Source organism: Mastigoproctus giganteus, chromosome 14 (assembly GCF_048544385.1).
Source record: "Mastigoproctus giganteus isolate SK-2022 chromosome 14, ASM4854438v1, whole genome shotgun sequence".
NCBI classification, from domain to species: domain Eukaryota; kingdom Metazoa; phylum Arthropoda; class Arachnida; order Uropygi; family Thelyphonidae; genus Mastigoproctus; species Mastigoproctus giganteus.
Window position 1 is genome coordinate 99,887,538 of NC_143588.1, and position 17,782 is coordinate 99,905,319.

The following is a 17,782-nucleotide window of genomic DNA, read 5'->3' on the forward strand; positions in this document are numbered from 1 at the left end:
TTAAATCTAAATAGCATAAAACTGACCAATTTTACTGTGTGGCAAGGTGCTGAGACCTGTTGAAAAATGCAGTTTTGGACGTCTGTGTGGTGATCCCTAATAACGGGTTTCAGGCACTCCTCCTAGATAGCAGTGTAGGTTTCTGCATTCACCGTTCCGTTAATAAACTTAATGCTTGTTATGCATCCCCAGACCATCTGACCGGCGAGGAACTTACAGTCGGTGTTATGCAGTCAGGATGGTATGCCTTCGAATTTCGTCTTCTGACATATCGGTTACCATCCGAGCCATGCAGGTTGAATTTCGATTCGGCAAAAAATATGGCGGTTCCCCATTGCATGAAACATGCGTTTTAGCCCAAGCAAGTCGCTTCTTCCTCATTTGTTGGGTCAACAAAGGCTTCTTCTTGGGGCGATAGGCATGCAGACTACATTCCGAAAGCCGTCTCTGGATAAAAATTCAAATGATTGTATTAGGGCTATCCGTAATTTCTTACATATACCCGTGTATGTATTATGTCTGTAAATTGTGTGTGTTCTCTGGTCGATTTGCCTATTTTGCTGGATGAAAAAAAAAAAACAGTCTTTGGATAGTTCGTGCACTTGTTTCAACACGAGAGGCCATCTCAAAGTCCAGTTTTAGATCAGGAATATTAGCATGGCGATTACGAGGGCATAGCCGTTTCAAATATCGATCTTAGGAAGGCACAGTCACTCTCTTACGGCCTGATCCAGGTCTTCTCTTCACATCACTGGTTTCACGCTTTAATTTCAACACCTTGGATTCTGATAACTGGTGGCAGCATATTTTATCAGGGATAGCACGCGCAGAAAGCCCTTCCTGGGACAGAGCAACAGCTACACTTTTTTTTCTTGGTGTCAACTGAACATATGGAGCTATGCTTACACCTCCGCAAAACAGGATACTAATGAACGGCTGACGCAATACCCTGCAATTACTGTCTGATGCAACAGAAGCGTTATCTGACGCAATACCTTTGCTTTGCGACAAACAAATTACTGTAATTAAACAAAAGCGTATACGTTTCACTACAAACGTTACTTTTTTTAAGGTGATGCAGTTTTTTTTTCTGCCACTGTAGATATTGGTATATGAACACTGCCCAGCCACTTTATTAGGACTTTCAGTTCGAAGCATATTCAATGCATATAAGCACTGACCTCCTCAAACTATGAAGTAAAACTATAGGTTTCAATCCCATCAGTGACGCCAGGAATTTTTTTGGGTTTTGTTCGCAACGTGACTGAGTTAGTCGGTCTCAAGCGAGGGTTGCATGGCTTTCTATCCCAGAAACTCGGTTTTTAATCCAGAAAACAAGCAAACCAACCACAGAACCCATGCAATATACAGACTTAATATATAAGGCGAAATATGGTCTAACTCGCTGATGCTCCTAAAACTCTTAAACAACACCAATAAACAACCATAGCACTCAGGCTGCCACCATTGCCCCAAAATTACTAGGCCAACAGGACATGGCATTAGGAGAGAGTAATATTGTTGGTTGTTTTCGATTTGCGACGAGGAAACTAAGGCCACGAGGTGTCATTATATTAAAGAAGTATAATGTATAATCTATAATCGGCTTACCTCTTTTTCTGGATGACAAACCCCGGTTCCGGGACCGTGCAGGCCCATCCTCGAGAAAATAACTAGACCCGGTGTGAAAAAAAAGTATATAAATAAAATGATATTTCTCCAGTCGAAACTGGATTCGAACTTTGCCTTTTCCATGCGGTATGTAAAAACAGTGAAATAACTGTTGGTGGTCTGTCAGCAAGAGAATATACAGTTGTAGAAGCTACAACTTTATATTTCCCTCACCTCAATAACTCTTGCAATTAAAAGGATCTACATTTGCCTATAAAAAGGTTCTACATTTGCCTGGAAGAGCTACTGCCATTGATCCTAATAGAGTTTTTCTGTTATCTCTTCCCTCTCTTCTTTTAAAAAATGCTAGTATCCCAAAGTGAAATGGCTTCGTGGGTATAAATCACCGTCGTTCCAATACTGGGTGATACAGATCTGAGTTCGAATCCTGTCAATGACGAGAGGAATTTTCATGGGCCTATTTCATGTAGCTGAGTTAGTCAGTCTCACGTAAGGGTAGCATGTTTTTTTCTCCAGGAAATTCAGGTTTTTCGTCCCGCAAACAACAAATCGACCACAGAATACAAGCAATTTACAAGCATATATGGAGCAATATGGTCTAAGTCGGTAATGCGCTTAAAACCTTACAACAACAAAGTGAAATAAAGATCCCGATCCCGAATTCGGAACGAAACGGTATACCATAAGAAATTAAAGAAAACACTACTGTAGTAAAAATGACATTTTGGTGAAAACGTAATCGTTAACCCTTTTGTTACAGAAAAAATTTTGTTAGCATCAAACCTTATCTGAAAGTCTGAAGATTCCTAATAATAAGAAATTAAAAGTTCAATTTATGGCTGCCACAGATTAGACAGCAATGTGTGAAGCTTATGAATCCCCCCCCCCCCTTGGCGCCTCCGTAGCCAGGTGGGAAGGAGCTGCAGTGCGTAGCACACGCTTCTTGATTAGACCGGGGTTCGAGCCCGTCACCACCAAATACGGATGATGCGGAAAGGTCAGGGAATGACCACCGCACATCCCGGAGCAATATGGCCTTAGTTGCTAATGCTCCTAAAAACCAAACAACAACAACAACCCCCCCGCAAAAAAAAAAAAAACATTAGTTACAGATATTTTCTAGAAAAGCCTACTTATAATATGCAGTGGTTCAACAATTTTTCCGAGATGCCACTTTACAGGGAAATATCTGATACAATAATTTTCTTGTTTGGGACTGATTATTAATGGACGTTGTTGTAGGGTTTAAGCGCATCAGCAAGGTTACTGCACCGTATATAATATGTCTATAATTTGCTTATATTCTGTGATTGGTTTGCTGGACAAAAAAAAAACCCAAATTTCTGGGATAAAAAACCATGCAATCCTCGCCTGAGACCGATTAACCTCAGTCATGTTATGAAAAAGACTCATAAAAATTCCTCACGTAATTGACGGTATACGAACTCAGGTATTTTTCACCCAGTGTGAGGAGGACAGCGATTCTACACCTCTGTGCTACCCTTGAGGGCTATTGATGGATGGATGGATGGCACTTATTTATCATCAAGGCTGGTCCTAGAAAGATTTGCGAGTCTCATTTACTTTGTAAATATGCTGTTTGTCGTATTCTGTCTATCTTGTGATTTCTCTGACCGTTTGGTCGTCCCGGAGTATAAACAAAAAAATTATTTTATTTATAATTGATAAATATTTCAGCAGGCGGACATATATTGCAACGTAACTCCAAGTGTATGTGGTAACTCACAACTAATATATAGCTAACATCCTCCTAGCCTACAGCTGTCCACGGGTGATGTTGTTGTTGTAGGGTTAAGGAGCAATATTAATCCGTGTATATTGTCTGTAAATTTCATGTATTCTGAGGTTGATTTTCTGTTTGCTGGAAGAAAAACCCTAGTTTCCGAGAGAAAAAACCAAGCTATCTTCGTCTGAGACCGAATAGCTCAGCCACGTTGCGAAAAAGCCCCACAGGTCCTTGAGGTTGTCACAGACATTCTCTCAGATATGCCAGACAAGCTGTTCTTGCTACCTGGGAGTCTAAAACGCTGATGGAACTGATATTCGGGTGACACTCAAGTCAAAGTGGACCCAATTTCGGCAAAGTCCGGATGGTCTATGACAGCCAAATCCTCTGCTTGCACCTTCACGATGGTGGGACTGTTAGTAATCCTGGGTATAACCTTCATGCACAAGTACATGGTGGGTGACCACCCAGGTGTGAACCAACGTAAGCAGGGGTCGAGGTGTGGCGCCCACACCACATGGAGGAACGCCGCCCCTCTATGTTACCAGGCAGTACTAGGTGGTAGATGACTCTCATCAACCGGTGAAATACCAACACTTTGCTTATTGGAGGCTTGAAGTGGTGGAACCCATGTTTAGTCTCTAGAGCTAAGTTCCGGCCAACCCTTCCCTATCTCTTCCATCATGCAGTATGATTGATGATTTTTGAGGTTATGATGAATGTCGTGGCGAGATCCAATATTCCTTACATTTCGAGGGTACAGCTCTAAAACGGTGTTCGCAGGCCGGCCGCTAGTTAGTACACCGGACTGAACCTATTGGTAACTCTCTAGGAAGCTTCCGGATCAGCTAGTGTATAATCTTGCTACCTCTACTCTGCCAGATAGTGACTGGAGGGAGTCCGAGTAGTGTGTATGCGGGGAGCATTGTCGAGGCCACGTTATGTCAAGGATCTGGGTATATTCTTACCACATGTACGCCATATCCAAAAATTTCATTACTTCATACAGCATGTCCCACCCACTTTTTCTTACTATTGAATACACCATGAATTGTCAAAATAATAGAGCAAGCTTATCTGCGAAAAGATCTAAACCTCCCAAGGACTTCCTAATTCATTTCACAAATATACGTGGTCTCAATTCTAATCTCAACGATGTCCATTTCCACTTGCAGTCTTCCAAACCCCATGTACTTTTTCTGACTGAATCTCAGTTATCAGTTGATTCAACTACTGCTCATCTCAGATGTCCAAATTATTTGCTGTATGATTCCTTTCGCCTCAAAGGTGGTACTTGTGCATATGTCCGTTCTGATATTCCCTGTCAGAGACTTGGCAATTTGGAATCTCCTCTCTTTGATCTTCTCTGGCTTAAAATCTCTCTACCTCATTGTGTAAAATTCATCTGTTGTCTCTACCGTTCTCCCAACTCCACTAATCACTTGGAGCTCTTTGACTTCCTCTCTTTGCAACTTGACTTTCTCCAGTCCAACTTTCCTAACAGTGAGGTAATTTTCCTTGGTGATTTTAACGTTCACAACTCCAGCTGGCTTCCATTTTCTAGTCACACCGACCCAGCAGGTCGAGATGCTGAGGCTTTTGCAATTACTAATGACCTAGCACAGATTGTTCATTTACCTACAAGAATACCGGACAATCCTAATCATACAGCCAATACGCTTGATCTTTTTCTCACAAACAACCCTTCTAAGTACAAGGTTGAAGTGAGAGGTCCTTTAGGCACTTCAGATCACAACTTGGTGATTGTCTCTTCTCCAATGGAACCTTTATCTCATGGCTATTCCCAACCTCGTATTGTTTGGCATTACAAGAATGCAAAATGGGATGACCTGCGAGACTTCTTTTCTTCTTTTCCTTGGTCTGATTACTGTTTCAAAACTTCTGATGTCAACGTTTGCTCAAATCGTGTCAGTGAAATTATTCTTGCAGGAATGGAATCCTTTATACCACACTCCACTTTAAAATCTCGTCCTTTATCTAAACCTTGGTTTTCCAATAAATGTGCTAAGGCTGTCCAAGAGAAGAACGTTGCATATCGTAATTGGCTTGTTTCTAATTCTTCAGTTTCATTTTCTGCCTACACCAAAGCTCGCAACAATTGTAAAGCAGTTATTAATCAGTCCAAACTAGAGTTTGAACAGGCTAAGAGTAGAAAACTTGCTTCTTGCCCTAATGGTAGCCGAGCATTCTGGTCTCTTGCCAAAGCTATTGGCCGCAACTTTTGCCCATCTCTGCTGCCACCTCTGTCCAAACCAGATGGTTCTGTTGTCACTTTAGCGAAGGATAAAGCTGACCTGCTAGCATCCCATTTTTCTTCGAGCTCATGTATTAATGATCTTGGTAAAACACCTCCCACCATTCCTAATACGCTCCATTCAATGCCTTCTGTGGTCTTCCGTCAAAAGGATATCAGAAGGATTTTGATGAATCTTGATGCTAAGAAATCTCCAGGTCCTGATGGTATTTCTCCACTTGTTCTCAAAACCTGTGCTCCTGAACTTACTCCTATTCTTTGCCGCCTTTTTTCACTTTCTTATTCCAAAGGTGTTTTTCCTTCTGCTTGGAAATTTGCTCATATCCAGCCAGTTCCTAAAAAGGGTGACAAATCCCTCCCATCCAATTATCGTCCCATTGCAATTACTTCTACTCTTTCTAAAGTAATGGAGAAATCAATTAACCGCCAACTCTTAAACTACCTAGAAACCTTCCGTCTGATCAACGATCGCCAGTATGGATTCCGTCAGTGTCGATCCACTGGTGATATTCTGGCTTATGTTACCCATTTATGGACTAATTCAATGGAAAGGTTCGGTGAAACACAAGTAGTTGCTCTTGACATCTCAAAGGCTTTTGATCGTGTTTGGCATAAAGGTCTTCTAAACAAGCTTCCATCTTATGGTTTGCCAACTGTTTTTAGTAATTGGTTATCCAGTTTTCTCTCTGATCGCTCACTGAGGGTGATGGTAGATGGCTCTCTGTCTTCTTACTTCTCCACTAATGCCGGTGTCCCCCAAGGTTCAGTTCTTTCCCCCACTCTTTTCCTCTTGTATATCAATGACCTTCTTCCATTGACTGGAAATCCTATCCATAGTTTTGCTGATGATAGCACATTGCATTCAACTTTCCATTTTGAGAAACCTTGTCCAGCTCAATCAGCTTCAAGTTCTCGAAAATCTGCTGCCAATTCCTTAAATGCCGATCTTCAGGTAATTCTCCAGTGGGGCAAAGACAACTTAGTTGATTTCAACCCTTCTAAAACTCAGTCTTGTCTTATATCTCGCAAAAAGGATTCTTCTGCTCCTATGCTTATCTTTAGTGACACTCCGATTTCTAGGCAAAATGATATATCTCTTTTGGGGATTACCCTGACTTCTAATCTCTCTTGGCACAAGCACATTACAAATATTGCTTCCTCTGCATCTAAAAAACTTGGTTTCCTCTTTCGCTCTCGGCGTTACTTTTCTCCCAAACAGCTGCTCACTCTGTATAAATCGCAAATCCGCCCTGCCATGGAATATTGTTCCCACATCTGGGGTGGTGCCCCCAAAACCTCTCTCAGGCTTCTTGATTCCATTCAGAAGAGGGCAGTTAGGTTAATTAATGATTCATCTCTAACAGAGTCTCTCCACTCGCTTTCTCATAGACGCACTGTTTCTGCTGCATGCCTCTTCTACAGATACTTCCATGGGCACTGTTCTTCTGAATTGGCTTCTATAATTCCCGCTCTCTCTTTCAAAACAGTCCGAACACGTGCCGTCACCAGCCAACATCCATTTACTGTCCAACTTCAAACCCACAGAACCAACTTTTCATCTTCCTCATTTATTCATTCAACTGCCGTTTTCTGGAACAACCTTCCTTCATACGTATTTCCTGAAAATTACAATCTACAGAAGTTCAAGTCCAATATCAACAAATATCTTCTTTCGTCTTCTCAACCTCCAACCCAAGCACGGTACTAAGTGCTATAGGTTATAACACCTCTCGTGTTTGGGGTTCTCATAAAAAAAAAAAAAAAAAAAAAAAAAATTCCGCTTGTCATCGACGGGACTCGAATGGTACCCACGAGAGCACCCGGTGTAGGGTGCCCTCGTGGGTAGCACAGTTGCTACCCACGTGGGCACTCCAGAGGTATTGGATTAATAAATTGATTATGATAATAATAGAGTACAAAACTATTATATTAGGCAACGCGAATATTTAAATTGATATGCCATACTGTCAGTGGCGGATTTAACACTTGAGAGGCCCCAGGCGCAATTCAATTTTGAGCCCCCCCCCCTCTAAATATTTTCGGTACCACTACAGTGTGCATTCTACGCGCACGTTTTTACTATAGCACTCGCTCTAGATTTGGTGTTGCGGTTTTAATCATTTTGGTTGCGCAATTCTTTCATACATATTTTAACTAATGTTTAAATGAAAAAAATGACACAACTACCATCCCTCCCAAATCTAACATTAATACATAAAATCTAGCATTAATGATAATATGTATTCTACTTCAGATTCACTTAGTTCGTATAGATATTTCATATATGTGGGGATATTCGCATAAGAGTTTACTAATTTCTCATGTTAAATTATAATTTTATTCAGTAACGGTAATAAGGATGAGTGTAAAAATTTAAAATGAAACAATTTTATATATTTTTTGAGACCTGAGATTTGAGGCCCCTACGATTTAAGAGGCCCCAGGCGCGCGCCTCGTGCACCTGTGCGGAAATCCGCCACTGCATACTGTGTGTCTTATGTCTGTTAATAGAGTGTGTGTGTGTTCTGTAGTCGATCTATCTGTTTTGCTGGAAAAAACCTTGCTGTTTACGCCTGAGACCGGTTAACTCGACTAACCGAAAAATGTGTAATTAATGATAATTGAAATTTCGCAAGATTATTTAATTAAAAAACTTTCGAGCCTACAGGCCAATAAGGCTCCTGGAGTTGATGGAATATACCCTATAATCTTAGGGGAGGCGGCAGGTGAGTGCATTGAACCATGAGGCTAATTATGCGAGCATCACTAGACTCTGGGGAGATTTCCTTGGATTGGAAAAGTGCCAATGTATCTCCCACACATAATGGTGGCTCTAAGAGTGAAGTGGGAAATTATCGACCTGTCAGTCTGACTTCAGTGGTAGGGAAAATCACGGAGGCAATGATCAAGGGTGGAATTCAGGATCATTTGGATACAATTGAAATTCTCAAAGATACTCAGCATGATTTGTAAAGGGAAAATCATGTTTAATAAATCTGGTTCGCTATTTTGAAAGGGTCACTCAAGAGCTGGATTTAGGGAATAATTTCGACATTGTTTATTTAGATTTCAGCAAAGCTTTTGACTCAGTCCCACATGAGCGGTTGCTTTATAAGCTGGAACAGGTTGGAATCACTGGGAAAATCCTTAGATGGATAGCAAGATGGCTTCAGGGCAGGAGGCAAAGGGTTGTGATAAATGGCTATTTCTCAGATTGGGTCGATGTAAGAAGTGGGATTCCCCAAGGATCAGTATTAGGACCACTGTTGTTTTTAATTTTCATAAACGACATCGATGAAGGGATAGAGGGCGTGATGTCTAAATTTGCAGATGATGTTAAAATTGGTAGAGTAGTTAATGATCACTGTCAAGCTGAGCTTCTTCAGAGAGACCTAGATAGACTTCAGGAATGGTCAGAAAAATGGCAGCTGTGCTTTAATCCAACAAAGTATAAGGTATTACACCTGGGAAACAGTAATCCCAAAAAAACTTATTCACTTGGTGGAGTTCAACTAAACCCAGCACTGGAGGAAAGGGACTTGGGTGTTACGATACGGTCAGACACGAAATTCTCTGATGATTGTAAACATGTTGCAAGGAAGGCCCATGGTGTCCTATCGATGATCTATCGAACTTTTGCAAGTAGAGATAGGGACGTGATAATCCCATTATACAAACCATAGCTTGTAGCAAAGCGTGGAGACTAATTTCACCCGAAGAGATATTTTGAAACTTGCATCTCTGGCAGCGTTGTGTAGATCGTTCTTGTGCTTTTGTGGAAAAATAATATACGACTATGTGTGAATCGCCATTTCTTTTCTGTTTCACGTAACATACTTTGTATAAGGCTTTTGTTAAACCACACTTGGAATACTGTGTTCAAGTATGGAGACCGTACCTAAAGAAAGACGGGTAACTCGCCTGGTGAGATTGGCAAAAGGGCGTCCTTATGAAGAAAGACTTCGAATATGTGGGTTGCAGAGTTTGGAAACTAGACACCTTAGAGGAGATTTGATTGAGGTGTTTAAGGCTCTGAGAGGCATCAGTAAAATGAATGAGGAAATTTTCAAGATTATAAATGATGCTAGAACTAGGGGACAAAATTCAAGTTACGTGGGGAAATATTTAGATTGGACTGCAGGAAGTTTTATTTTAGCCAGCGAGTTATAAATTACTGGAATAAGTTGCCTACATGGGTGGTAGAGGCTGACAGTTTGGGGAAATTCAAAGATCATCTGGATAGTACTTTCGGGTGAGGGAAGCGCATAGGATCATAGGTTTAATTTCCTTCCTTTTCTTTTATTAATTATTATTATTTATTTTTATTTTTTATCATTGTTTTATTCGGTTTTTTTTTTTTTTTTTGGCTGGTGCAGCATAAGCCATAGGCTTTCTTACACCATGCGGCCATTACTAATACTAATACTAACTCGGTCACGGAATTAAAAAAGCCCATTAATGTTACTCGCGTCATCGACGGAATTCGACCCCGGGCCTTTTCCACGCGGTGTGGGAAGGATGGTGATGATACCACTGTGCTACCGCGCAGACAATAATAGAGTACAGAGGGAACTGATTATTAGAATTTATTATTATTTATATATAAGCATTTAAATTTAAATTAAGCATTGCTATTAAATTTGAGTTATTATTTATACTATTATTACGCCGGTCTCCCAGCGTTCTGGACACGCGTTCGCTCCCACCATGGCGGGACTTGAATCCAGGTCCATCAGGCTGGTAGTCTAGCGTCGTAATCACTGAAATACCAGCACCCCTCATAATAATAGAGTACATCGGGCCCAGATGAGAGAATTAACGTTGGATAAAACACAGCGAGGTGCAGTTTTGCTTTCCTGATTGGATCCTCTCCTTTTATTGGGATTTGGAGCTCTTTCTAGTCCGAGGTATGTGTGCATTGCGTTAGCTGTGTCCACTCCCCACCCCCCTTACTCTCAGTAAGGACCAATCCTGATTATCATAGACCCCTGCTCTTACATGCATGCCAGGATGCCTATTACATCAAATATTTGTCTTTGGCGACACTGTTCACAATAAAATATTCATGAAAAACATTTTTTCTGTTAATTTTGTGAAGCAGTATATCTACTTTGCAAATAACGCAGGTGATTGCGATCACTGTTTTTCCCAAAGTATGAAAACGATCCAAATTTTCAATCCCTTCTCGACAAAAAGAAGTTTTTCGGGACTTTTTTTTTTTTTCCCAGTAACTTGTAGAGTTAAGCTCAGAATGAATTGTGTTTAGTTTTTCATCCCGGAAAACAAGTAGATGGACTGCGCATGCATAAAAGCTATAGAAGAGATATCTAAAGCACCCCAAGGCCTTCATTTCCTCCACACTTATTCTAAACAATTCAATCAAAAACAAGTTTTCCTGCATGAATAGATAAACAAATACTTGAAAACACTTGTGTTATCAGCATTTTCACAAACGAATTATCAGAATTCACACAAGCTAATCTGATGATATTTAGAACCACCCACTATGTATGAAAAAATAAGCATTGTGCCCTGACCTTGATGAAGGCACGAGCACACTTCTTCGCTGCTTCATTCCTAAATATATTATTTCCTCATATCAATAGTTCTGTAAACATTCAGACTGAATGAGTCAGAGTTAGTGGAAGCCCACGGATCGAAATGGAAAATTTTACGAAACGGAACGCTCGTTAATAAAATATTTTCTTTTATTTGGTGGCCTGTTGATGTGACATGTTGTATAGCTCCCTATGGATTAAAAAAACGATTTTGTGCGCATCTGGAGCTCCACAGTAACGTTTACAAAGGACATTACTCGATTCACTTTCTGGACTTTCTTCAGGGATCGCTGATTACAACCTGTTTTTTTTTTTTTTTTTTTTTTTCATTGCATTAAATTTCAGCGCACAAAAAGTTCTCATGCCTTTTATTCTCCGAAACTGCATGTGAGCCTGAAAAGTATACCTAGAGTTCATCCAAGAAAAACGAATCAACATAACAGCATCAAAGGCAAGCTTAATAGGAGATACTGAGAACGCAAACCACAAAATAATATTGACTTCACACACTTCGAGGAGAACACAGTATAATTAACGAAGGCAATAATAGATCAAGTTACAGATAAGCAATCGACCAACAAGCAATGTTACCAAAAGTGCTGATACACTAAGATGACGATTTACAGTATAAGGTTACCTTTGGACTGTAATGCAGCATTCTTTCTCTAGAACACCTTCGGCACGTGTCAATGGAAATATTTCTCCATTCTCTCCAAGGCTAGATTTGTTGGGGCACAATTAGTCCAGGGTCTCAAGATCACGGGGAACATCGCTCCTGGGGGCAAATGCAATTACTGTAAAGTTGCTTTTTTTAAAACTTTTAATTGCATTTTATTTACTATAATTATTGCTTTTTTTCGTTTACTGTGTCAATCTTATTCTGTAATATATACTCGGAGTATCCACTTTATTAGGTACACCCACTTAACATCGAGAAGGTTTCTTTTTAGCAATCAGAATAGTCTGGATTCGTAGTGATATGGACTCAATGAGGTGTCGAAAGCATACCAGGGGGATGCAGGTCCATGTTGACTCAGCTGCTTTCCACAGTTAAGAAGTAGACATAATTAAGTCCCAAGCTACGAAAGCTATAAAAATTCATTATACATTTCGGTCATAGCCTCTTTCTACACGGAGCCTTGAGAAAACTATTTGATATTAGGCATTGATCGCATATGGTGGAGGTACTTCTCCACGAGTTTCCTTGGTATTGCACTACTCCAATGGAGTATGTTGCGTTTGCCACTATTCAGACCCGGGTTTGATCCTTTTGGGGGTCTCATCGGTGGACAGGTAAATATTACGAAGACCTGAGCAAAACAGTGATGAGATATATCCACGATGTGAGATTCAAGATAGTGCTGTGAGTGAACTAAAAATAAACAAAAATAAAAAAAACACAACTAAATTAGGGTCACCTGGAAAGTAACTTTCAACTACCCATGTGTATTGTGTCTGTAAAATGCGTGTGTTTTCTGGTTGATTTGACTGCTTTGCTGGACGAAAACCACCAGTTTTTCCGGGCGGGGGAACCTTGCTATCTATGTCTAAGACCGATTAACTCAGCCAGGTTGTGAAAAAGACCCATAAAAATTCCTCGCCACTTGGAGGGATGCGAACTTGGGTCTTTTCCATGCGGTGCTGGGGGAGACGGTGATTCGTGGTAGAATCACGTGTGAGAATATTCTGCATTCCTTTAAGAAACTAAAGATAGATTAAACTTTATGCAGGTTGAAGTGCTTAGATATTCACTATTCTCCATATGTCATTATACATTTTTATCTTCGCAAAAGGAATCATGGGGCTCACAGGGTGATTTGGCGTGGGCCTCAAATAGTTTTTCAGATTGATTTTTCTTAATAATATGCGAAGTTGCGCAGAAAAGCTACAAAAGCGCATTTGTTAAAAATCAATTCGAATTTTCTTGCTTTTTAGCAGTATTAAGTATATTTTTTTATTCGTCAATACTCCCCATTAAAGGCACTTTCGGTAGCACAGTGGATATAATCAACATCCTCCCCCCAAGGGTGAAAAGGCTTAGGTTCGAATCCTGTCAAAAAGGCGAGGAATTTTTATTAGCTTTTTACACAAGGTGGCTGAGTCAGACAGATTCAGGTGAGGGTGGTTATATCACCCGGAAGCTCGGATTTTTCATCCGGCAAACAGTAAAATCGACCACAGAATATACGCAATTTACGAACGCCTGAAATCCTTAGTTTCTTTGTCGCTTAACATACAATACAATAATAATGACACTTGTTTTTATTCTGGAGTGCTGATGGCGATCTGTATCAGTAAATGCTCATAAGCAAAAATTTCTCAAATTTCCACCTATTTGTCCATAAGGTATCACGAAATTAACCCGGGAAAATATCGCCTCTACACAATTTCTAGACTGTTAATTTGATAACTGCCCTTTACCATTAGGAATTTTACAGCTCAAAGAGACCTTTGTATCCAATCAGGGTGACACTACAGAGTTATCTATTTAAAGTGGTATCAGAGGACTTTAGACAGAGGACAATTCAGACGGACAGTAGAACGGCAATAACAATCGTCATTTGCAATCAATGTTACACTACACTACACGTTTCAGCCCAACTCATGCTGATGTGGGGGAGGGGAGGGAATGAAAGACAAATAAAAATATGTGTGTCATATTCAAATCTCTTCAATCGTTTGAACAGTTCTAAACGATCCCGATAGTGTTCAACGCAGCCACATTAATATTTTTTTTATTGGACACATACAACGGGTGCAGAAATCCTAATTACAATACATCTCGACAAGACGTTGTAAAATAAGCAATTAGAACTTAATATGATGAACAGATGAAATATTTAAGTACAAATAAATAAGAATTATATTTTTGAAAATAGCTTCCAAAGCAAAAATTGGACTAAAGATAAAGCCCGTGACTGCTTTTAGACAATTTCAAAAAACAAAGAAACAAAGTTTAAGATTACTTATTGAATCTGTCGCATTTTAATCCAAGCACAGGTTCACAAATATTTATAAATTCACGTCCCCTTCTAGAACAAGTGCAATTAAACAGATTTGACATAAAATTTAGCTGAGTATATATACTTTTATAATTTAATATGCATTTCGATACATTTAATCTCAGAGAATGAAATAAAATACGGATATTTTAGCATAAGCAATGGCAAATGATGTAAGAAAGCAAGCTTATACAGCATCAACCAAAAAAAAAAAAAAAAAACACGCCCGCCCATTTCATCTATTCATTCCTTCCAATAGTTTGTCTATTTCTTCCTTGAATTAGCCGAGAGGGTACCAAGTACACATGCCTTGAGTGACAGAGTTCAAGCCCGTGACTGCTAAATACGGTGTTGTTTCTTGTATTTTCCATATCTTGTGAACTCTTCTGACCGTGTGGTCGTCCTGGAGTATAAACAGAAAAATTATTTATTTAAACTATCAACTTCCACAACAACAATAGATGGAAGTTTGTTCCAGCAATCAAATACCCGCTGGCTAAAAGCAAACTTCCGCACAACTATTCTGCAACCGTCCTTCCTCAATTTGAATTTGTGCTCCACGTGTGTAGTCTGAGCAAGAGGAAGAATCCCATCAGCATTGAGCTTGCTCAATCCACTAAAAGCTTTAAACACCTCATTTAGATCACCTCGCAGGTGCATAGTTTCCAGACGCTGCAGAACTGAAGCCTTTCTTGGTGAGGGGGAACAAAGGCGTTATTGCTTTTGTTCTCCTCAGTAACCTCGTTTCCGTTCTCTGTACTCTTTCCAGCAACTGTCCATTCCTCCAAAAAATGAAGCTTCCAAACCTGTATGCAGTACTCAAGATGTGGCCTTATACAATGGGATTACCACCTCCCTATCCCTGCTAGCAAAATTCCTGCATATCATTGACAAAATCCCATGAGCTGTCCTGGAAGCCTGTCTGATTTTCATAACTGACTGTACAGTTACCACCAGGTCTTTTTCATCCTCCACTACCTTGAGTGTAGTACCACACAGTTGGTACGTTACTCTGGGGTTACTTCTGCCCATATACAGGACTTTACATTTATCAACGTTAAACTTCAGTTGCCATTCGTCAGTCCATCTGCCCCACTTTTCTAGATCCTGTTTCAGTAGAATACTGTCATTAACCACCCTGCCAACCTTTGTATCATCTGAAAACTTTATATGTCTTCATCAATATCATTGATAAATATAGAAAACAACAATGGGCCTAACACTGAACCCTGTGGGACTCCACTAATAACATTAGTCCATGAAGTAAGTCCGTCTCTCCCATTGATTACCACTTTCTGTCTCCTTCCACTCAACCAATCCTTTATTCATTGCAGTAACTTTTCCTTAATGCCACACCACTCTAATTTGTACAGCAGCCTTTTATGTGCAACAGTATCAAAAACTTTCCTGAAATCCAAGTATATGATATCAAAATTATTTTTTTCGCATCCAGTTCCTATATGACCACATCGTAGTAACCAATCAAATTGTTCAAACAAGATTTCTCCTTAACAAACCCCATGCTGTGTTTGAAGTATAATTGCGGCCTTGTCTAGATGATATTGTCTGGTTCTTTTATCACAAGTAATTATTTACCTGTGCTAAATCAAATTTATTAATATATCGTTATGTATAGGTTTAATGCTTTGAATAATTTCTAATTTTTTTAACCATTTTGAGACATATTTTTATTTAATAGTGATAGAAAGAATAACTGGATCGTAAAGAGACAATTTTAGATCTAAACTTAACATACTGTCATCCCCTGGATAAAAGAGGAGGCCATATAGTTTAGTTGTAGCTCCTAAGGAACACGATAAAGCACTAATGCCAAACTGACTTTCTTCTGTTCTTAAAGCTTTGATAATCATATCAGCATACCTGTATTGATTAAAGGTACTAACGTAGTTGGTCTCCTCCTACTCCTCCTCCTGACGTGATCCAGGTGCAAAGAGCCCGCACGTTTACGCGAACATATAAAGACTACAGAAGTGGTTTTCCCTTGCTTTTACCATCTGTATATTCCTGACTGTAACTGCGTACTTTTTGAAGTCTGTTTAACCTATTTGTGGGGAAGGAATATTTCGAAATAGCTCTCAGTAGGAAAACCATTCTCCTCCATATGAGATTGACTAACTCAAATCCTGGTAAAAGAGCCGTTCGAAAACTCATTCGGTGAACGACGGAACATCTAGTCTTATCCAAACCAGTGACAAGTGGCGAAGCCACTAGACCACCGTGGAGGCAGTGGTTAAAGGTACAACAGCTGAAAATTAATTCCTAGATTGTTATAAAGTGTTTTTGTCTGTTAATTATAAAAAAAAAAAATCGTTTGTTTTTAATTAGGTCTATTTTACTATTCATATACTGAACATATTAATATAACTGGATAAAATATTAAACTGGAGTCGAGCTGTGCCTAATTTTTAATAAGATGCCAGTAAAAATGACTTATGTATTTGCTTTTCAAATGTCAAACGAATTAAGTTTTTAATATGATTCATTTAACCAATACAAATCAATTTTAATCAACCAAAATTTATAATAGCTTCATTTACTAGTAAATAATAATGCGCCTTTTCCCCTGACCCCCAAAAGATTGGTCTTGTATGTATACATATCTGCATATATTTCTGTTGTCACTACTATAATTTTTCGTAATTATTTTGCATTTCTTGCCCAAGCATTTCATTAAGTTGTTTCGTATATATAGCGAGCACTCTCCCCACACATATTTCTTTATTTCTTATCTTTAAGATCTAAAGATAGGAATTTAAAAAATAGTCTAACGATTTTAATGTTATACACGGATACATATTAGCATTAGCAGAGGCATATGATGCAAGAGAGCAAACTTATACAGCATGCAAGAAAGCAAGCTTATACTACAGCATCAGCCAAAAAAAAAAAAAAACCCCTTCCCATTTCAACCATTCATTCGCTCCTCCAAAAGTTAGTTATATTTTAAAGATAGTTAAAAATTATTAAAATGGGGACAAAAACGTGGGTTCAAATGAAGCTGACAATTATCTAATGGGGAAAAAGTGCTACTCACCTGAGGCAATGAAGCCTCGCGCCATGGCCTGCGCCAATCGACCAGCTCCAAGAAATCCTATCAGCATCTTGCATCCCGCACGTCGGTCACCACCTGTTTTACTAACTCCCCATCGCTACAGGTCACGTGATTGCATTTCTAGTCAACACCCTAACTGTCCAGGAATGTTAGTGACTGTACAACAGTAAGGTATCAGTAATTATGATGTGCATGCACTTATTCTTTGACTGACGATCATTAGAGTGAATGTCGCTGTAAAGAAATAATATTAAGTTTCCATAACTAAAAAAGATGGCTAAAATATTATTAAATCTTGGAAGTGAAATTCTCTGAATAAAAATGAAGACAAAAGAAAAGAAACAGGGGTGAACTTTGAATTCGTTCACATTTACCAATTAAACAAAAATTATGCAAAAATAGTCACGTTAATATCTTTATGAATATTAATATCCTTAATATTCATCTTTGGCATGGTTTGCTATCTTATAAACAATAAATCAGAGCTTAAAACTG

The 17,782-nt window shown here is 39.3% G+C and overlaps 1 protein-coding gene across 1 annotated transcript in view; it reads right to left on the reverse strand.

Annotated features, from left to right (window-relative positions):
• LOC150075439 (pyrroline-5-carboxylate reductase 1, mitochondrial-like) overlaps window positions 1–17,336 on the reverse strand; it is a 58,307-nt gene extending 40,971 nt beyond the window's left edge. The window contains exon 1 of the mRNA XM_090388487.1: window positions 17,270–17,336. Coding sequence (XP_090244613.1) covers window positions 17,270–17,336 — 67 coding nt within the window. The remainder of the gene's footprint in view (window positions 1–17,269) is intronic.
• Window positions 17,337–17,782: the final 446 nt, after the last annotated feature.